This window comes from Cebidichthys violaceus, unplaced genomic scaffold (assembly GCF_023349555.1).
Source record: "Cebidichthys violaceus isolate CVI_PGR_0920_01 unplaced genomic scaffold, fCebVio1.0.p SCAF_21, whole genome shotgun sequence".
Classification (NCBI taxonomy): Eukaryota; Metazoa; Chordata; class Actinopteri; order Perciformes; family Stichaeidae; genus Cebidichthys; species Cebidichthys violaceus.
The window spans coordinates 5393307-5416051 of record NW_027176384.1 but is presented as its reverse complement, the minus strand read 5'-3'; the positions used below and the strand labels follow the sequence as shown (position 1 = coordinate 5416051).

Below are 22745 nucleotides of genomic sequence, written 5' to 3'. Positions count from 1 at the left end.
ACAAACAATTGTTTGCACTGTTGCTCTTGGGACCTGCAGCTGCTTTGAAATGGCGCCAAGTGACTTTCCTGACTTGTTCAAGTCAATGATTTGCTTTTTCAGATCCATGCTGAGCTCCTTTGACTTTCCCATTGTAGCATTTGTATCCAATGAGCCCTATTTAAATGGCCTCAGAGAAGTCACCAGCTGTAGTCACTCATAATCACTCACAAGAAGTTAAGAGGCCATGCTATGAAGCTCATTTCATTGACACAACTTTCTAAATCACCAAAATTGCCAATTCATGTTGCTGTATGTATATTTTTGACCCAGCAGATTTTGTCACTTTTTCTGTTAACCCATAATAAAGTCATGAAAGAACCAAACTTCATGAATGTTTTTTGTGACAAAGAAGTATCTGTTTCAATCACTCTATCAGAGAAAAATCAGAGTTGTAGAAATAACTGGAAACTCAAGAGAGCCATGACATTATGTTCTTTACAAGTGTATGTAAACTTTTGACCACAACTGTATATACGTATATATAAATATATACGTGTACATATGCTTCTGAGATTCATTGTGGTGAACTTGCTATAACGGTTATCCTATCCTAGACGTATTTGACATATTTTAAAGTTCCTATGGTAATATTGAAATTAAACAATTAAAAGAACCTGTAGGTTTATAAACTGTAGACAGGATTACTACTGCTTGGCTAACGAGGGACCTCCAGTGGCTGATGGAGGTATAGGTTTAGTAGAGTGTGATGGGTCATGGAGAACATCAGTAACTGCAATGTGGTCCATGCTCTACATTGGCTGCTTCTGGCCTTCTAATGAAATGTCAGATGTCACCCATGTCTGTCATTATGGAGGTTCTCTCGTGACCATAAACACTGGAGAACCATTTTTATTTTATTTATTCGATTCTGTATTCTTATCAGAAAACGAGAAAAACACTTACATATATTTACTGGTCATTACATTATTTTTTATTTGTAGTTAAACAAAAATGAATCAAAATATATACTATTTGGACTTGTGATTTTTGCTCACAAATGACATCAGCATGGGCATGCAATGATCATAAGGCAAAATTAAATTAAGATTGATGATATACCATACACGTAATACATCTTAATCACATGACTTAAGATAACACTTTCACTGTTTTCTGTAGAGCCAGACTGGTGGACTCTGCTTTCTGCAGATTAACCAGCTAATTTAGAGGGAAAACTGCACCATGGGTCCATTTCAACCACTCGTCTTGCCTTCTTTACACACATCCACATACCCAGTGTCCATCATGTACCCAGACTACATCTTTTTCATATTCTCTCGCCTGTCCACTATGAGTTTACAGTGACAAGCGACATAGACTACAGCAGGCCATTCTTACATAAAACCTTAGAGGTAGTATGCAATAACAATGCATGCAACTGAATTTAATAGCACAAATATTAATCAATGCTTTATATTAGTAGCCCTGGGTCACTGGCTATGCTATGATTATGTGACCTTCTGTGTGGTATGGCCTGTCCTTCATCTGTGTGTTTTTGAATGCTCCCCTATCCTCCTCTGTTTGTTTCCCCCTACCCACAGCCTCTTGTTTCCCACAATGCTCTGCGAACATCACCACCAAGATGGCCGACGCTATGGAGGAATATGAGAAAGAAGCTGGCTGCGTCCCTATTCTCCATCCCGAGGTATAGTCAATGGACTTCACTCCTTAGTACGGACACATAAACATACATAAAACGCATTAGGCCGGGCGGTGTGTGGGTGGCTGTGGGTTTTTACCGTGCTTTTTTCGCAAACTCCGATGCCCCCTGCAGGACCAACGGTGGGGGGGTGGCAGGAAGCTAACGATGCTAAAGGTGCTAACGCTAGCCCCCTCTTCCTGCTGCATAGCAAGGAAACGCTGGGCAGATGTTCCTGTTAATTTAAACGTTATGCTAGGTGGTGCTTTATGTGGCAGCGACGCCATGCAGACAGTAAACGAGATTATAAACTGTGTGCTTAAGTCTGTAATGGAAAAAAGGTAACGTTAATGCTTAATCCTTGCAGTCGTACGACGTTAGCTTTGTACGTTAGCGAAGCTGGTAGTGGTAGCTCTGGTAGAGCTGCGGTGATGTACATTGGGGTCAAGTGTACATAGAATCATTAAGCGGTGGTGTCCAGTCGGCAATCACAATAAGTTGAAATAAACACGAATGAAAAAATAAATCACACGTTTTCTTGTAAACGATAGTCGTGTCTTCGTATGGGATATTTAAGTCACTGTCAGCTAACGTTAGCTAACCCAACGTTACAGGTTCCTCTCGGAAGGGATTTACAGTAACCTAACGTTATCTGCCAAGTTGTCATTTAACGTTAGCTAGCATTCGTCGTTTCTATCATATTACTGTTGTGCATCGTTATGCTAGGAATACGAATCATGATAAACAAATTAGTTTCAATGAACAATAAAGGACAATGTCGAAGTCATTTTCTTTATTTAACAATGACTCAAGAAAGAAATCACATTGCAGCTGAAAACGATTCATTTCAACATTGTTAGCTAATGACACCTAGCTAGCATGAAGTTGTAAACCTAATTGAGCCTAAGTTAGCTATCTTAATTAGTTTTTACAGCACATAATTTAAGTTCCATGTGACTTAAATGATGCTAGAGCCATATAATGGCTTCCAATGACTTCCTCTTATTTATTCTACATCACGTGCTTATAGTGCTGTACTTTGCTACAGAGTGGGATTAGAGTAGAGTCAATACATTATGTGGTTCTGGATAGAGCTAGGTTTTGCATATAGAACGCACCCTGGTTATCATTTGTTATTATCTGCGCTTTGCAGGTGAACTAATAATCAGGAAAAGCTTGTGTTGCATACATCAGTTTGCCTCAATGATGGTTGGTGTGCTTTTCTCTCAGTGGTCCTGTTTTGCTTGTTGGTTTGCAGCCAGCAGGTTAAGTGGGTTACTTTATCTTCAGGCTTGGTCAGTATCTGTTAATCCTGGCAGTGCGCAGTTCAATTGATTCATATCTTTAATGTCCCATCTGTCCTGAAAGTGCTGACGGATGAGTTCATGTAGCTATTTTGGCTGGTGATCCAAACAGTTTAATGAAATAACTGAAAAAGTAAAAGTCCCGCTCACACATTATGTAATTATGGAACTTAAGTTGTAATAGTGCTACATCCTAAGCAGTCAAATTGTCACATATAGATTTGCCTCTACTGCGGTATTGGTTCTCAGTTCATACGTGACCCCATAATGGGAAAATGTGGTCCATGAGGGCTGCTTTTGTGAAGGCACGTACTGTATGTTAATCTGGTGTTTATGTCAAGTTTGGTTTGCACAAAGGAAGGAGAATTAGACTGTGGAAGACAGTAGTTTGTAAGGTTACTCTACAATTCTTTATCTTACAATAAGTTTGTTGATTATAACATGTGATAAAGCCTTGTTTCTTTTTGAGATTATGAGCACCGTTTCTACCTTAGATGCTGCAGTGAAACTTAACACCACTTTACAACAGAAATAGTTGAGTTATACCCACAAAGGTTTTACTGAGTCGGACAACATATGTCATTTAACACCCCTCCCAACTGAGGTTGAATGCAGGTTGGACTTTACTTTGCTCTGGTGAACCAACATCTTTGACAGATGATTTGATTTAATGTTGTTATTGATTTAAAAATATAAATAATTTAACCTATAACCTGACAAAGAGAGACCAGCAAGTGTGCACGTGAGAGTGAAGGTGTTGATACATGCATTAGCATGCTTTAGTACACCCTGTAACTGTATGGTCTGAAGGATTTATTCCAGACCGGCCAAACAGACTCTAAACACACTTATAAATCATTCTAGATTATAGCCTTTCCTAAATGGATAAAATGCAAATCTGAAATACCTTAATTGATCCGTTTACAAAAGGTAATTGGTCTTGCATGTCTGCACACCCTGTCCTACTCATCAGTATTATTGATAACATTCTTCCTCTCTGTGGCACTATACCATTCAGATGTAAACAGACACAACCCCGTCGCTAACTGTTGAGGCACTTTCCTCCATGACATCTTCAGTTGAGTTTCTCTAGAGAGAGGGATCTCCTAATTAATGGAAATGTAATTAGCATCTGTTCTTTGTTTCCCTGATGCAATAAATTGTTAGGGATTCCTTTATTCCAGTTCGACCTGGCCGGGAAGTCCGCAAGACCTCAGACCAACTCAGTGGAGTTGTCTCGTCTGTCTGGATTCAGTGTTAGAGGCTGAGCCGGTGCTTGTTATGCATACAGATGCAAAAACACAGGCAGAGAAAGGTAGCTGGTTATTCTTAACTGATGTTTAATACACACATTTTTATGTAATTGACCCCTGTTGTGCAAGAGGGGCATTAAATACAAAATTTTCAATCAACTCAAATTGTAAATCAAGAGAAACAGTAAATGGGATTTAGTTCAAACTGTGTATATACAAGACCATAACTGTGCTTACACGTTGTCTAAAGCATCAGGGTGGAAACTGTTGGAACAGAGGGTGTTGCTGTAGGCCTTTTGTTCAACTGCAGTTTAAATTATAAATGTATATATAATTTGAATATGTTTTAAACTGTATCATATGAACCTCCGGGGTGAATGCGCATCAGTAGATCCTTGCTTGTCTCCTGTATGAATTGTCTGCATCCTCACTGTCCTGCGTTATTAGAAACTATAGTTACTCTGGTTATGGGTCATCCATACGCTGCCTCACTCCCTCTTCCTCTCCTCCCAGTTGTCATGCATCAGCTCCGTGTTGTGTATATGTTGGTGTTCAATTTAGCCTTTCTAAAATCGGGGATTTCCCTGCCATTGCAGCGTGTTTTTTGCGCTGTAAAAAAACAATGTGAAGAGCATCGGGGCGAGCCTCAGCCCACACACAGGACAGCACGCGGGAGGTGGGTGAGAACGAGGCTGCTGTAATTTATCCATACAGTGTTCACGTCCTGCAAAAGTACATCATATCGCAGATGAGAGCGAATCATCTGCCCGTCATTCTGTCAGAATGCCAGTCCAGAACTGGTTGTTCTAATAAGCATTGATAAAGTGTTGTTCAGTTTTCTGAATCTGCTCTTTTGATTAACAGAATATGATTTTACAGTGCGAACATTGCCAGAAGATTTAAATATGACATGTGTAGATAATCAAATCAGCAAGTATTGTGTATTGGCACCTGAATTTAGAGCATCAGAAGTTTTTTTTCCTTTGAACCAGTTCAGCATGTCGAATGCCAACACTTCCTCTCTCGAGGAACGTAACGGACAAATGACCTCGGCTCCCAATCTCATTTGAAAATGCAAATGAGTGTTCTTTCATAGAAGGCACATAAAGGAGGGCACATGCTCAGGCACTTGATTTGATATAAACTGGAAAACATGCATTCTGTTTCCTTAGAGCGTTCACATTAATGCCCTCGTAAAAAATAGTTTCTCCCTCTGCTTCCTCCGTGGACGTAAACTGTGCCTTGAGTATTGAGTTAGTCCCTCGTAAAGGCTCTCATTTCAGATCAAATCTGATGTTGAGCTACGGCCACAGCCAGCAAGAAGAACACAATAACAGTGCCATCTAGTCTCAGCAAAGTAGTCATTGCACATGCAGTGATGAACTATTGAAATTATAATTATAATTATTGTTATCTCCCCCCCCCCCCCTCCAAGGAGTGGCCATATGTCCCACTGACCAGCTCCATTGACAAAAGCCAAGCCTGCTGCCTCACCGAACATGCATTGAGGATATGATCACTGCTGCCTTTCCCATTTGTTTTATGCATCACCGGGAGGCAGGTGTATAATTAAGAAGCGAAAAGCGCTCATTGCCACTGTATTAATCTGACTGCAAACACCATTTTTAATAAGCAGTATTTTTTGTGACAGTTCAAATAGGAGGAAAATATGAATGCTGTCACATATTTCTAGCTAACTTTACCTTTAATTTTCTCAAAAACTGTACAGCTTTGTGTTTGCCCCTCACAGTTTCAAAATACTGGAGCTCTTTGTTAAGCACCTCAATATTTTAGCAGAGAAAAGAGTTCTCATGGCTAATGGTGCCGTCTGCAGATTTGAGTTGATTAGAGTTTTGTTGTGCGATCTTACTGTAAACATACTGACATTGCCGCATGAGGGCAACCATCTGAGCTTTGATGTTAGAATTTTTGTTGAACCAAGGTTTCACATTTTCGTATTCTTTCAAATCTTGGCTTCTGCATTGGAGGTTGTAATTGTGGTCCATCTGGGCTGATGTTCCGGCTTTTAATGTTGCATATTCGGGCCCCCATCCTTTTTTCCTAATCGTTCCATAGAAAGGTATTGTTGGGTCAAGGCATTGTTCTCCTCCAGCCTTTTTCCCACGTTTCTCTTCCAGGTGGTTCTTGCCTGGCGATTTTCTGCAGGAGGTCCTGAACCTTCTGCTCCAGCACAATATCTGTTTGTTCTTCTTATGCAGACCTACATTTTCCTTGTAAGGCTATTTGTTTCTGGAGTTTTAATTGTGGAGGCCATGAGCTTGCTTTTCAAGGGATTCGTTAGATCAATAGCTGCTCTTCTGTCAGCTTTTAGCCCTTTACCTTCTTAAAACGTAATTATACACTTGAATATTTCCATAATGTGTGCAGTAAATATAATTGGTCATTCATTCACGGATGAGAACTGGGATCTACAAAGTGTTGTTACAATTTTGTCAGATATGAATATATGGACAGTTAAGTGATAACGTGGAGTCATGGCACGACAAGGTAGCTTAAACTAGCGTGTATATTCTGTATGAATGTGTGTGTATATATATGTACGTACGTCCATATCGCTTCAACAGCCTACATGTAGTGATGAACATCATCTCCAGGCTGCTAAGAAGCTCCTGCTTCCTGCTGTGTGCTCCAGATCACGTGCTGGATTAACCAGTTCCTGATAACTGATGACCACACTGATATCGGATCTGTACCCGGCATCGGCTGATACCCAAAGCGCAGGTATCGCTAATGGTATCAGGACTAAAAAAAGACAGATTGGTGCATCCCTAGTCTGGAGAAATACACATCAGTACAGTTACAAATGTCATCATCAGCTTTTTAGATTGCAGTAGGGAAATAAACAGAGAGAGTGGGGCTGCTGTGACTGGTAAGGGGTCAAAGGTTATCTCCGTGGAAGGTTGAGATGGAGAAAGAATGATTGAACCACTGCTGTCTGTGGGTTTAGAGCCAGGATGTCTTCGTCCTGTCCCTGGAAAGACATGGGAAACCGTTTCCCCTCAATTGCATATCCAGATGAAGAACACATTTTTCCTGTTTGTCAGTCCGCCATAGGAAAAAGACTCTGCACAGTCACGCTCATACTTGAGTTACTCTCACTTTTCTCTGGCAGCCAATCTAGTCTGAATAGCACATGGGGTAGTTGAAACAGATCGTATGGATTTGCAAATGACCAAAACTTGGCTGTGAGAAGTAGGAACGCCTGCTGGCAGCTTTGACGTCTTAAAAGAAAAACAGGGATAATTAAAGCTGCAAGCAGCATTGATCGGGCCCTCGCAACTTCACGCACGTCGAGGGTACTGGCAGGACTCTGGTTGACGCGGCCATGCATTTCTGTGACAATCATAAACTGCGTGCACGAGTTAAACTATATTTCCTGCCTCAACCAGCAGCGTAGCAAGATCATGTTGCCAGGTCTTAAGCCTCAAATGTTTTGAGTGTACCTCCGATACAATCATAAATGTAAGCCTGTTAAGATCATTAAGAAAATGAATATGTGTGAATGTGTTTCAGTGTTTATAAAATAACAGACCGTCAGTTTACTGGGATGGGGTTCAACTCCCTGCAGTGTCCTGCTGATTGTATTTGAACTTACATGAAAGTTAACAGAGCAGTATTGTCATTTGCTTTACTTTAACACTTTAATTTAACACTGTTTTCATTTTAAGCTCTTCTATAACTTTAGATTGTAGTGTGAAGCATTCATTGTAACATTTAACGTGATTTTCATGTAGAAGCTCTGGACAGATCATTTATACTAATGCCCACTGACATGGTTTGAGAACCACTGTTGATTAACTTTTGTTCTCCAAGAATCTTAGTTTGCACATATTTAGATCAGAGAAGTCTTTTTCTCATGGTGTGCCCACAAACCCTGTTTGGGCCGCTGTTATTATAGAATTCTGTTTACGTCCGTGGTTGCCAGTAGGTGGCGCTATGACTATGAGTTAATATTGGCATGCAGAAGTCCAAAAATCACGACAGCAATCAAGCATGTCAAGTTTGGGGCAGTTTTGACAAAGTAAGGTTGAGTTACAAAAACTTGATGGATGATGGCGAATCATGTAAAATTGACGCTACACCAAGTCCATGTTATCCGATGAAACATCAAGCTTTTAGTAACTTTTAATCGTTAAGGTCTTTTGGTTGTTCTGACCAAATTCTAAGATGATCGGATTATTTCCCTAGGAGAAGTTCGTAGTGCAGCACCTGGAAAAGGAAATAAAACCACAAGAAATTCATACAAAATTAAAATTGGCTGACTTCCGGTTGGGTTTAGAGCATGGACCCCTAAGACTTTTTTTTAAGTCTACATGTGATACACCTGCTTACTTAATTTCATACATCTCGGTGAAACGTACAGCGAAGGCTGCATCGTCGAAATATTGTAGGGGGCGCTATCGAGCCAACTTAAAATCACATCAGATAACTACATTCAGGATTTTAAATGTGTGTGACAAGTTTGATTTTGTTTTGAGTATTTTTAGCCCCTCAAAAACACCTTTGTTTTTCATGGCGAGGAATGCATCGCCACGGCAACGGCATTTCACGAAACAACAAGCTTTGAGTAACTTTTAATCACAAAGGTCTTTAGATTGTTCTGACCAAATTCTAAGTTGATCTGATTAATTCCCTGGGAGGAGTTTGTTAAAGTAGAGCGCCTGGAAATTGCAAAAACGACACTAGAAATTCAGACTAAATTCAAAATGGCTGACTTCCGGTTGGGTTTAGGGCATGGCCCCAAGAGACTTTTATTTAAGTCCACATGTGATACATGTGCCTACCAAATTTTGTTATTCTATGTGAAACGTACTGCGAGGGCTGCTTCGTCGACATTTTGTAGGGGGCGCTATTGAGCCGATTTAACACTCTGATTGAATAAAATCATATTATATAACTACATTTTGGCCTTGTGATCTGTGTGTCAAGTTTGCTTGTGTTTCGAGCTTTTTTAACCTCTCCAAATGACCATCGTTTTTCACGGCGAAGACTGCGTTACCACGGCAACGGCGTTCGACAAAACATCAAAAGCTTGGAGAACTGGCATTATGAACTTCTTACATTTGTGTGGAACAAATTTGATGTTGATCTGATTTTCCAACTAAGAGAAACAAGCCAAAGTATAAAGACTTTAACTTACTGTTGTCAGTAGGTGGCGCTATGACTATGATTCAAAATTGTCATATACATGTGTTCAGGGTCAGGATGTTATGACATCTGAGAAATTTGGAGCAGATTAGGCAATGTACAGCCGAGTTACAACAACTTCCTGTTTCATGGCGAATGGTGTTTTTTTACCGCCACGCCACGGACACATAGTTCGATAACTTTTTGATCTTTGAGTATCGTTTCACTGCCAAGGTCTCAAGAGCATACTGACCAAATCTGAAGGCAATCGGGTTTAATCTCTTGGAGGAGTTTGTTAAAGTAGAGCGCCTGGAAATTGAAAAAACAACACTAGAAATTCAGACTAAATTCAAAATGGCTGACTTCCGGTTGGGTTTAGGGCATGGCCCCAAGAGACTTTTATTTAAGTCCACATGTGATACATGTGCCTACCAAATTTTGTTAATCTATGTGAAACGTACTGCGAGGGCTGCTTCGTCGAAATTTTGTAGGGGGCGCTATTGAGCCGATTTAACACTCCGATTGAATAAAATCATATTATAGAACTACATTTTGGCCTTGTGATCTGTGTGTCAAGTTTGCTTGTGTTTCGAGCTTCTTTAACCTCTCCAAATGACCATCGTTTTTCACGGCGAAGACTGCGTTACCACGGCAACGGCGTTCGACGAAACATCAAAAGCTTAGAGAACTGGCATTATGAACTTCTTACATTTGTGTGGAACAAATTTGATGTTGATCTGATTTTCCAACTAAGAGAAACAAGCCAAAGTATAAAGACTTTAACTTACTGTTGCCAGTAGGTGGCGCTATGACTATGATTCAAAATTGGCTTGCAGATGTCTTCAGGCCTGGAGTTTAATCAAACATGTGAAATCTGGTAAAGATCTGATGATGCGGAGTCGAGTTACATCAGTTTATTTGTTCATGGCGAAGGATCGAAATTCGCAGAGCCGCCACGTCGCCACGCTTCGACAACTTCCTACAATTTTCACAATGAAGCATTATCAAGGTCTTAAGGCTTTTGTGACAAAATTTGAGAGGGATCCGATTAATCTGTGAGCAGTAGGGTGTCAAAGTACACAACCTATGACTTCCTGTTGCCACTAGGTGGCGCTATTACTATGATTCTAAATTGTCATATACATGTGTTCAGGGTCAGGATGTTATGACATATGAGAAATTTGGAGCAGATTAGGCAATGTACAGCCGAGTTACAACAACTTCCTGTTTCATGGCGAATGGTGTTTTTTTGCCGCCACGCCACGGACACATAGTTCGATAACTTTTTGATCTTTGAGTATCGTTTCACTGCCAAGGTCTCAAGAGCATACTGACCAAATCTGAAGGCAATCGGGTTTAATCTCTAGGAGGAGTTCGTTAAAGTACGGCGCCTTGAAACGGTCCAAAAACGTCATCAAATTCAAAATGGCCGACTTCCTGTTTGGTTTAGGATATACCTCCTTTTGACTTTTTTGTACATCCCATCACGTTCCACAAACCTACCAAATTTCATACAGCTAGGTGAAACCCAAAGTTGGGGCTACTCTGTAGGGGGCGCTATCGAGCCAAAATGTCATGCCGCAGCTGGACACCCCAATAATACTGGAATTTTCACCACGATTGAATTTTGTGCCAAATTTCAAAAGATTCCCAGTATCCCAAGCACCTCCTTTTTGCGATGAAACTGGTACGATAATAATAATAATAGTAATAATAAAAAACATTAGAATAACAATAGGTCCTCCACTCCGACTACGTCGGTGCTCGGGCCCTAATAATTAAAGCTGCAAGCAGCATTGATCGGGCCCTCGCAACTTCACACACGTCGAGGGTACTGGCAGGACTCTGGTTGACGCGGCCATGCATTTCTGTGACCGTCATACACTGTGTGCACGAGTTAGATGATTTTTCCTGCGTCGACCAGCAGCGTAGCAAGACCATGTTGCCAGGTCTTAAGCCTCAAATGTTTTGAGTGTGCCTCCGATACAATCATAAATGTAAGCCTGTTAAGATCATTAAGAAAATGAACGTGTGAATGTGCTTCAGTATTTGTAACATAACAGACTGTCAGGTTACTGGGATGGAGTTCAACTCCCTGCAGTGTCCTACTGATTAGGGCCCGAGCACCGACGTAGTCGGAGCGGAGGACCTATTGTTATTCTAATGTTTTTTATTATTATTAGGGCCCGAGCACCGACGTAGTCGGAGCGGAGGACCTATTGTTATTCTAATGTTTTTTATTATTATTATTATTATTCTTCTTATTATTATTATTATTATTATTGAGTATTGAGTAAGCAGGTGTATCACATGTAGACTTAAAAAAAAGTCTTAGGGGTCCATGCTCTAAACCCAACCGGAAGTCAGCCAATTTGAATTTTGTATGAATTTCTTGTGGTTTTATTTCCTTTTCCAGGTGCTGCACTACGAACTCCTCCCAGGGAACTAATCAGATCAACTTAGAATTTGGTCAGAACAATCTAAAGACCTTTGTGATTAAAAGTTACTCAAAGCTTGTTGTTTCGTGAAATGCCGTTGCCGTGGCGATGCATTCCTCGCCATGAAAAACAAAGGTGTTTTTGAGGGGCTAAAAATGCTCAAAACGTAACCAAACTTGTCAAACACATTTAAAATCCTGAATGTAGTTATCTGATGTGATTTTAATGCTTCAGAGCGGCAAGTTGGCTCGATAGCGCCCCCTTCAATTTTTTGACGATGCAGCCCTTGCAGTACGTTTCACCTAGCTGTATAAAATTTGGTTAGCAGATGTATCACATGTAGACTTAACAAAAAGTCTTCGGGGTTCATGCTCTAAACCCAACCGGAAGTCAGCCATTTTGAGTTTTGTATGAATTTCTCCTGTTTTTTTCCATTTCCATGTGCTGTACTACGAATTCCTCCTAGGGAATTAATCCGATCAACTTAGAATTTGGTCAGAACAATCTAAAGACCGTAGCGATTAAAAGGTTTCATCAAACAACATGGACTTGGTGTAGCGGCCATTTTACATGGTTCGCCATCATCCACCAAGCTGTTGTAACTCAACTGTGCTTTGACAAAACTGTCCCAAACTTGACATGCTTGATTACCGTCATGATTTTAGGACTTTTGCATGCCAATATTAACTCATAGTCATAGCAGCACCTACTGGCAACCACAGAAGTAAGCAGGATTCTTTAATTACAGCAGCCCAAACACTGAATTTATTTAAAGGGTTCGTGTGCACACCATGAGAAAAAGACTTCTCTGATCTAAATATGTGCAAACTACGATGCATGGAGAGCAAAAGTTAGACAACAGTGGTTCTCAAACCATGTCAGTGGGCATTAGTATAAATGATCTGTCCAGAACTTCTACATGAAAATCACGTTAAATGTTACAATGAATGCTTCACACTACAATCTAAAGTTATAGAAGAGCTTAAAATGAAAACAGTGTTAAATTTAAGTGTTAAAGTAAAAGCAAATGACAATACTGTTCTGTTAACTTTCATGTAAGTTCAAATACAATCAGCAGGACACTGCAGGGAGTTGAACCCCATCCCAGTAAACTGACAGTCTGTTATTTTATAAACACTGAAACACATTCACACATATTCATTCTCTTAATGATTTTAACAGGCTTACATTTATGATTGTATCGGAGGTACACTCAAAACATTTGAGGCTTAAGACCTGGCAACATGATCTTGCCACACTGCTGGTTGAGGCAGGAAATACTGTTTAACTCGTGCACGCAATGTATGATGGTCACAGAAATGCATGGCCGCGTCAACCAGAGTCCTGCCAGTACCTTCGACGTGCGTGAAGTTGCGAGGGCCCGATCAATGCTGCTTGCAGCTTTAATTACTAATATTACTAATGTTACTTTGACTACAACTTCTACTAATAATACTACTACTACTACTACTACTATACATATCTCTAATGCTACTAATACTTTTACTACAACTACAACTTTTACTACGACTACAAATATCACTACTGCTGACATTTTTTAAGCCACAGAAACCGTTTCAATATCAAAATGTTCAGCTCTTTCAGGAGAGGGATGATATGACTTTTCGTAATTGTAATCTTTAAACTTTTTGAATTATTAAGCTTTTTGAAATTTGTTTTCAAAGTGGTATCTATGGAGAAAATCTTCAAATCCTGTTAACCTTCTTCAACTTTCAAAGTCTTCTTTCTCATACTTTCAGCTACAGACACCATAGGTAGACATTTCAACTAGAAGGGTTTTCAGCAGTGCAGTTTAAATGCTTTCGGGCTTCAACATTTTTCAGACAGGTAGTCTCTCATTTCTGTATTTTCAGCAGTGTTTTTGCAATTCATTTCAGCTTTCAGCATTCCAACGCATTTTCAGCAGGAAATGCATTTTCTAGTTAGTATTTAATGTTTTTGGGATTAAAGAGATTGCATTGAACTTCATATCCTATGAAACCCTTGTCACAATTGAACGTTATCAGGGTTGTCGCAATAACTGCAATGTTGAAAAAACCTGCGCTATTGACGAGCCAACCACAGGGGATGGCAAGCAATCGCTGTTTACTTTTTTTATTTTTTAAAAACTTTGCAATGGGAGCGAGGCGCTGTGCGTCTATTCTGCACTGAGCGCTGCACCTTAGGTGTTTGTTTTCTTCTGGTTGCTGAGAGTTGAAAAAAACGTTGGGAAAAACGCTGCGCTTGTCACTGTCATTTTTCACTCAGCTGTACAATCACGATGTAGGCTACAAATGCTGAACGACATGACAACATTCCCCAAAAAAAACTTTTAAAATGTTTAAAATTCAATTTTGTTCTCAAATAGCACATAGGGTTCAAACAAAAACCTTTATCTGATATGACACAGAATGACCCATAAATTAAGTATATAACACACACCTGCAACCGCATCCCACATGCCAGAGCATTCTTGTGTGTTCCAAGAATTATCTAATAAAGCAGCACAACCGTAACAACTTATCTTTATCTCTGTGTTTCTGTCTCTTGTTCTCCTTTTCAGGAAATCAAACCCCAGAGTCATTTCAACCACGGCTACAGTGAGAACGTCAGCCGTAAAAGCCATGTGGACGACTACAGCACCTGGGACATTGTCAAAGCCACACAGTGAGTGGAGCTTATGTCCACATATACGTTATATAAGCTTTGGGCTCGTTCGGTTATGTGGTCAGATTTTGATGCAACCTCAGAAAATGATGAATAGATTTGTTTGGTTTCGCCAGTGTCATAACTTACACTGGTTAGTCTCAGGAAGGTTGTCATTAAGGTTGTAACTTTTTATTCCAAATCCACACTGTAGCTTGGAACTGTGATGACCTCTTCAAATTAACAATGTTATTTCCCTAATGAATTTCTTTGCTAATTTATTTTACAAAAATTGGAAAACAATGGAAGCTATATATCCAACATTTGTGTGCCCACAAGTGTTACCAATATTTGATTAAAAAAAAATGTGGGTCCACATGCTATACATACTGAACTATTTACAATTGTACAACCTCTACTTACTGTCTCCCTTGTCCTCTCCTCTCTGCTTTATGTAAAAATCCTGCAGTTCAGTCCAGAGTTTTTATCACGTGACCTGTTGCTGTCAGCCAAGTTGATCATGGCTTTCCAGTTGTGCTGAGAATCACAGAATTTAATGTTTTTTACAGGATCTGTTCAGTTCAAACAGTTTATTTTGAGCCGAAATTTTAAATGAGACATGTAGAATAAAGTAGCTGTGCCTACGGTGTATAGATAGATTCTGAATTGTAAGTCGCTTTGGATAATAAAAAAAAGCGTCTGCTAAATGACTGTAATGTAATATAATAATATCTAGTTATTTTTTTACAACTGTTAGCTTAGCATAAATGGTGTAATTCAGGCGTTTTCTGTTTTTCTGTGGGCAAACCTGCTTTTCAAGCTCTTGACTTTCTGAAAAAAAGTGACTTCATTACTGGAGGGCAGCATGTTTACTTGTTAATTTATAAGCTTCTGTGTTATCACAACACTACATATTTTGAATCCGGATCTAACGGCGCCATGTTTTCGACTGTGGTTGTCTGATTCAGCATATATTAAAGAAGTCATTCACAAGCTCAGAGAATAATGAGAGGAGGACAAATGTGGAAATGTTTCCTGATAAGACAGCAGAAGCGTGATGTGGGAGACAACATTAGTCAACAACAGATTTATGTTGTTGATTTGAGGTCAGGAATATCTGCTTAAAGACAGCCAGTGTCAAGTCATGCCACAGTGTGGGTGTCATGTGTGAGTATCTGTTCTTTTGTGTGTGTGTGTGTGTGTGTGTGTGTGTGTGTGTTTTGTCATTGTGGCTAGGTTTTTTCTGGAGACTTTAATCCCTCTGCGCCCCTCTTCCTCAGGTACGGCATCTTCGAGCGCTGCAGGGAGCTGGTGGAGGCGGGCTTCGATGTTAGGCAGCCAGACAAAGAAAACGTAACACTCCTTCACTGGGCCGCCATCAACAACAGGATAGATTTGGTCAAGTGAGTCCAGTCATGTTTTGTACGGAGTTGGTGGTGGCACAGTACCAGAGAGGTTAGAGACTTGGATGGTTGTTGAGTCCAAATCCCAGGAATTGCTGGAGATATGCAAGTTAAGTGTGAGTTTGAAATATGAAGCCAAAGATGACAGGAAAAAGAAGTGTACTCAGCCAGCATACCCTAAATAAAAGTTACACGTGGGAGCTGCTTTTCTTTTTGTTTTGGACACAATTTTCTTTGCTTGGACAGCTTTTCCTGTGTACTTTGTTGTTGTTTAACAACCCTTTTCCACTGAGCCCTTTACCCCCATCAGAGGAAAACAGAGGCCCTGTTTCTAAACACACACTGAGATTTGACCTAGCTTGATTCAGGTCGCTCAGTGAAGACAAGGATAGCGCAAATTCAGCAATGAACTGGCTGATGTTGCAAATGTTTTAAGGTGTGGAAGACAACAGAAATGTTCTCCTCCTCTGTAAATACTAATTACTGCTTAAAATAGGTAATGTTACAGGATTTCAAGGATCATAATTAGTATTTAGCTCAGTCAATGCAGTCCTGCCTTTTATCAAGACAGCAGGATAGTGTGGAACTCCCAACATGTACTCTATATTTAAATAAAGTAAAGCTTCAATAGGCAACTTCAGTTTTTCTCACATTTGCTCAAACTGTCACCATATCCTACATGAGACAGATAATCTGTGAAGAAATCTGGCTCCTCTGCCTCCTTTTAGTGCTACTAACATTATTTTTGCAAGACTCCATCGAGCACAGAGATAAACAACCAATCAGAGCCGTACTGTCATTATTTTCTCAAATAATCAGCTAATTGTTTAGTCTCCAAAATTGTAAAACTGGAAGAAAAAAGCGTAGGAATACTCATCACTCTTTCTTAGACCTCAAAATTACGTCACAATTACATAAAACGGATACATCCTCACATCTGAGGAGCTAGAACCAGAGTATGTTTGGCATTTTTTCCTTGAAAAATTAGTGAAATGATTAATCGATCGCCAAATTAGTTGCAGATTAGTTTCAGCTCCGCTTTTCATGACTGCTGCAGTGCAGAAACTGTTTTTGGCTTGGTGTTACCAACTGTGTATAGTTGTTATGGGCTCCTGGTCCTAGTATTTTGTCAGAAGAACAGCCAACAATCTTATCCATTGTGGTTTTTAAACCAGTTCTGCAGCCCACACCTGTATTAGATGATCTAAATGAGATTCTTGGGTAAATAGATAAGGTATGAAGTTCCCCCTGACGATTGTGTTTGTGTGTGCAGGTACTACATATCAAAGGGAGCCGTGGTGGACCAGCTGGGAGGAGACCTCAACTCCACACCTCTGCACTGGGCCACCAGGTGACACACACTCACTGCAGATAACACATCTGCCATTTGGTGGACATATGGAATCCACAAAGCCCTTATTTATTATCATTTTAAATGTAATTCATGTCTTAATAAAATGTTTCCTTTCGTTCCTTAAAATTTATGTCACTAATCGTGATAACGGAAAGCAACTGAATCTAAGAAACACCTTTGTTAGCTTCCCCATTGTGGTCGCCAGAACATTTTAACATGATTATTTATTTTGCATTTCAGAGTCTCGTTCTAAATCCCTCCTACAAGCACACATTTATGACTCGGCTTGACTGAGGGTCTTATTAGGGCCCGAGCACCGACGTAGTCGGAGCGGAGGACCTATTGTTATTCTAATGTTTTTTATTATTAGGGCCCGAGCACCGACGTAGTCGGAGCGGAGGACCTATTGTTATTCTAATGTTTATTATTAGGGCCCGAGCACCGACGTAGTCGGAGCGGAGGACCTATTGTTATTCTAATGTTTTTTATTATTATTATTATTATTATTATTATTATTATCGTACCAGTTTCATCGCAAAAAGGAGGTGCTTGGGATACTGGGAATCTTTTGAAATTTGGCACAAAATTCAATCGTGGTGAAAATTCCAGTATTATTGGGGTGTCCAGCTGCGGCATGACATTTTGGCTCGATAGCGCCCCCTACAGAGTAGCCCCAACTTTGGGTTTCACCTAGCTGTATGAAATTTGGTAGGTATGTGGAACGTGATGGGACGTACAAAAAAGTCAAAAGGAGGTATATCCTAAACCAAACAGGAAGTCGGCCATTTTGAATTTGATGACGTTTTTGGACCGTTTCAAGGCGCCGTACTTTAACGAACTCCTCCTAGAGATTAAACCCGATTGCCTTCAGATTTGGTCAGTATGCTCTTGAGACCTTGGCAGTGAAACGATACTCAAAGATCAAAAAGTTATCGAACTATGTGTCCGTGGCGTGGCGGCAAAAAAACACCATTCGCCATGAAACAGGAAGTTGTTGTAACTCGGCTGTACATTGCCTAATCTGCTCCAAATTTCTCAGATGTCATAACATCCTGACCCTGAACACATGTATATGACAATTTAGAATCATAGTAATAGCGCCACCTAGTGGCAACAGGAAGTCATAGGTTGTGTACTTTGACACCCTACTGCTCACAGATTAATCGGATCCCTCTCAAATTTTGTCACAAAAGCCTTAAGACCTTGATAATGCTTCATTGTGAAAATTGTAGGAAGTTGTCGAAGCGTGGCGACGTGGCGGCTCTGCGAATTTCGATCCTTCGCCATGAACGAATAAACTGATGTAACTCGACTCCGCATCATCAGATCTTTACCAGATTTCCCATGTTTGATTAAACTCCAGGCCTGAAGACATCTGCAAGCCAATTTTGAATCATAGTCATAGCGCCACCTACTGGCAACAGTAAGTTAAAGTCTTTATACTTTGGCTTGTTTCTCTTAGTTGGAAAATCAGATCAACATCAAATTTGTTCCACACAAATGTAAGAAGTTCATAATGCCAGTTCTCTAAGCTTTTGATGTTTCGTCGAACGCCGTTGCCGTGGTAACGCAGTCTTCGCTGTGAAAAACGATGGTCATTTGGAGAGGTTAAAAAAGCTCAAAACACAAGCAAACTTGACACACAGATCACAAGGCCAAAATGTAGTTCTATAATATGATTTTATTCAATCAGAGTGTTAAATCGGCTCAATAGCGCCCCCTACAAAATTTCGACGAAGCAGCCCTCGCAGTACGTTTCACATAGATTAACAAAATTTGGTAGGCACATGTATCACATGTGGACTTAAATAAAAGTCTCTTGGGGCCATGCCCTAAACCCAACCGGAAGTCAGCCATTTTGAAATTTGTATGAATTTCTAGTGTCGTTTTAGACATTTCCAGGCGCTCTACTTTAACGAACTCCTCCTAGGGAATTAATCAGATCGACTTCAAATTTGGTCAGTACAATCTAAAGATCTTTGTGATGAAAAGTTACTCAAAGGTTGTTGTTTCGTGAAAGGCCGTTGCCGTGGCGACGCATTCTTCGCCACGAAAAACAAAAGTGTTTTTGAGGGGCTAAAAATGCTCAAAACGTAACCAAACTTGTCAAACACATTTAAAATCCTGAATGTAGTTATCTGATGTGATTTTAATGCTTCAGAGCGGCAAGTTGGCTCGATAGCGCCCCCTTCAATTTTTTGACGATGCAGCCCTTGCAGTACGTTTCACCTAGCTGTATAAAATTTGGTTAGCAGATGTATCACATGTAGACTTAACAAAAAGTCTTCGGGGTTCATGCTCTAAACCCAACCGGAAGTCAGCCATTTTGAATTTTGTATGAATTTCTCCTGTTTTTTTCCATTTCCATGTGCTGTACTACGAACTCCTCCTAGGGAATTAATCCGATCAACTTAGAATTTGGTCAGAACAATCTGAAGACCTTAGCGATTAAAAGTTACTAAAAGCTTGAGGTTTCATCAAACAACATGGACTTGGTGTAGCAGCCATTTTACATGGTTCGCCATCATCCACCAAGCTGTTGTAACTCAACTGTACTTTGACAAAACTGTCCCAAACTTGACATGCTTGATTACCGTCATGATTTTAGGACTTTTGCATGCCAATATTAACTTATAGTCATAGCACCACCTACTGGCAACCACAGAAGTAAGCAGGATTCTTTAATTACAGCAGCCCAAACACTGAATTTATTTAAAGGGTTCGTGTGCACACCATGAGAAAAAGACTTCTCTGATCTAAATATGTGCAAACTAAGATGCATGGAGAGCAAAAGTTAGACAACAGTGGTTCTCAAACCATGTCAGTGGGCATTAGTATAAATGATCTGTCCAGAACTTCTACATGAAAGTCACGTTAAATGTTACAATGAATGCTTCACACTACAATCTAAAGTTATAGAAGAGCTTAAAATGAAAACAGTGTTACATTAAAGTGTTCAAGTAAAAGTAAATGACAATACTGCTCTGTTAACTTTCATGTAAGTTCAAATACAATCAGCAGGACACTGCAGGGAGTTGAACCCCATCCCAGTAAACTGACAGTCTGTTATTTTATAAACACTGAAACACATTCACACATTTATTTTCTTAATGATCTTAACAGGCTTACATTTATGATTGTATCGGAGGTACACTCAAAACATTTGAGGCTTAAGACCTGGCAACATGATCTTGCTACGCTGCTGGTTGAGGCAGGAAATACTGTTTAACTCGTGCACGCAATGTATGATGGTCACAGAAATGCATGGCCGCGTCAACCAGAGTCCTGCCAGTACCCTCGACGTGCGTGAAGTTGCGAGGGCCCGATCAATGCTGCTTGCAGCTTTAATTCCTTTTTGTAATGCTCACTCAGTCATAATGTAAGGGTTGAGAAGGGACAGGGCTCGCCAACATCTCTCCCAAGCAGACAGTGGGGGGGCATGAAGCGCTCCTCGTCCTGAATTATTGATACTTTTGACACACGGGGATCCACACCATCAACGCCATACACACACACACACACACACACACACACACACACACACACACACACACACACACACACTCAGGAGTCATGTATCTCCCTCCACCTCCACACCACCCAGCCTTCACCCGCCGGTGACCTTTAAAAGCCCCCCAGCCTCATCTAGTCTGTGTGACCACAGCCGTTTAGACACATGCTGGAAACGCCGGGTGTTTTGTCTGCTCACGTTTACACGCAGCAAATAAGTGAAAATCCTAGAACACAGTTCTCACTTGAAATAAATCTGACATTGCATTTATTCTAAATTTTTACCAGTCATTATAGTCCTGCAGGTGGAGGTTTACCTTGCCGATAAGGTTAGTAATAATAATACATTTTGAAAACTCAATATGCTATATGCAATAAAAGCATGTAACAAATCACCCGCTACACCGCAGAGACAAACATCAAGCGATAAAAGCAGGGAGTCAGTCTCTCGATGTCGCGGCAGCATATGAGGCTACATCATTTCACGTGCAAATATGGCAGTTTAACAGCAGCCGGATTAAATGAGACCCTGATCTTTGGACTGTTGAGTTTAAGCCTAGTAACTCACTCAGCATCTAAATGTGCGATCAAGTGAAAATGGCTTTGGCCTTTTCAGGAGAAAGACAGGAGTTATTTGTTCCTGCTTGTCACCGGCTATTCTCACCAAACTACAAAGCATCCTGCAGCATAAAGACATAAAAACATGTTCACTAAAGCTCAAAGGAAATCAGAGCACACCACTGTTCATTTTAAAAGATGTTATTCTTTGAGTAGCGAGTTGTCGGAATAAGAAGTGTCCTTTTGTTTTGCGCTCATCTCCTCCCAGACAAGGCCATCTATCCATGGTGGTGCAGCTCATGAAGTATGGCGCCGACCCATCTTTGATCGACGGCGAAGGCTGCAGCTGCGTTCATCTGGCCGCGCAGTTCGGCCACACCTCCATCGTGGCCTACCTCATCGCCAAAGGACAGGTAGGAAACGCCGACACTGCGGCTCATTCGTCAGGAAGAGAGTATGATCTTCAAATACACAAAATGGTGCTTTTCACAACAGCAAAGGTGCTTGTGTGACGGGGGGGCCTTTAGGAAGTTTAATGCAGGTCGCCAGGCTGTTTTTAAAGACAGAGATAGATGTTGCTGTGATAGCAACATATCTGTTTTTCCTGTTTGTGTCTGTGTCATTTGGGTTTTGTCAGCCACCTGAGGACTAGTCTGTGTTTTGAAATAAATTGGCACCAGTCCTCTCCAGTAGGGGGAGCCCCATTGCTTCTCTTTTCCACCTCACTCCTTAAGTTTTTTGATTGCATCTTTCCTCTATATCAGGATGTGGACATGATGGATCAGAACGGCATGACTCCTCTAATGTGGGCGGCTTACAGGACACACAGGTGAGTACGTGTGTAATTTGTGAGTTTTGCAGCTACAGCTCTGTGATTCATTTCAAGCTCAAACCTCTTAAACACCAACAGTTACCACTGTACCACGCGCAAGCTCAAGCTTGTTTCTGCTGACTGCAGCCACACGCACAACTTGCTCATGCATAAATGAGTCGACATTCATCAGACAGACTCCAAACACAGAAACAAGTCAGCTTCTTCTGAATATTCCCTGATCAGCCTTTTTTTGTCTGGGCCTTCATTTAAAAATGTACTTAATGACCCATTAGCAGCAAAAAATCTGATTCCAGCTTCTTAAATGTGCTTAAATGTTATGTTTTTTTGTCATACTTGATAGTAAACTGAATATCTTTGGGTTTTTACGTCCTCCCTAAGGCCACCGTAATTATCCGACACGCTTGTGAAACAGCGGCAGTAGTAGTAGTAGTAGTGCTCAGTTGGTTGCAATCTGCAACCACACTGCTGCATGGTTGCAATCTGCAACCACACTGCTGCATGTCACCAAATCCTGCACACTGTCACTTTAAACCAGGGGTCACTAATAGGCGGACCCGGAAAGAGAACGAGGAGTAGAAGAATTATTACGTGAGTCAGAGAACTTATTTCACATGA

The 22745-nt window shown here is 40.6% G+C and overlaps 1 protein-coding gene across 1 annotated transcript in view; it reads left to right on the top strand.

The window, feature by feature from the left end:
- The first annotated feature begins 1612 nt into the window (after positions 1-1612).
- Positions 1613-22745, top strand: part of zdhhc17 (zinc finger DHHC-type palmitoyltransferase 17) — a 36593-nt gene continuing 15460 nt past the window's right edge. Inside the window, exons 1-6 of the mRNA XM_068717038.1 lie at positions 1613-1687; positions 14388-14491; positions 15751-15873; positions 17147-17224; positions 21564-21708; positions 22060-22124. Coding sequence (XP_068573139.1) covers positions 1625-1687; positions 14388-14491; positions 15751-15873; positions 17147-17224; positions 21564-21708; positions 22060-22124 — 578 coding nt within the window. The 5' untranslated portion in view covers positions 1613-1624. The remainder of the gene's footprint in view (positions 1688-14387; positions 14492-15750; positions 15874-17146; positions 17225-21563; positions 21709-22059; positions 22125-22745) is intronic.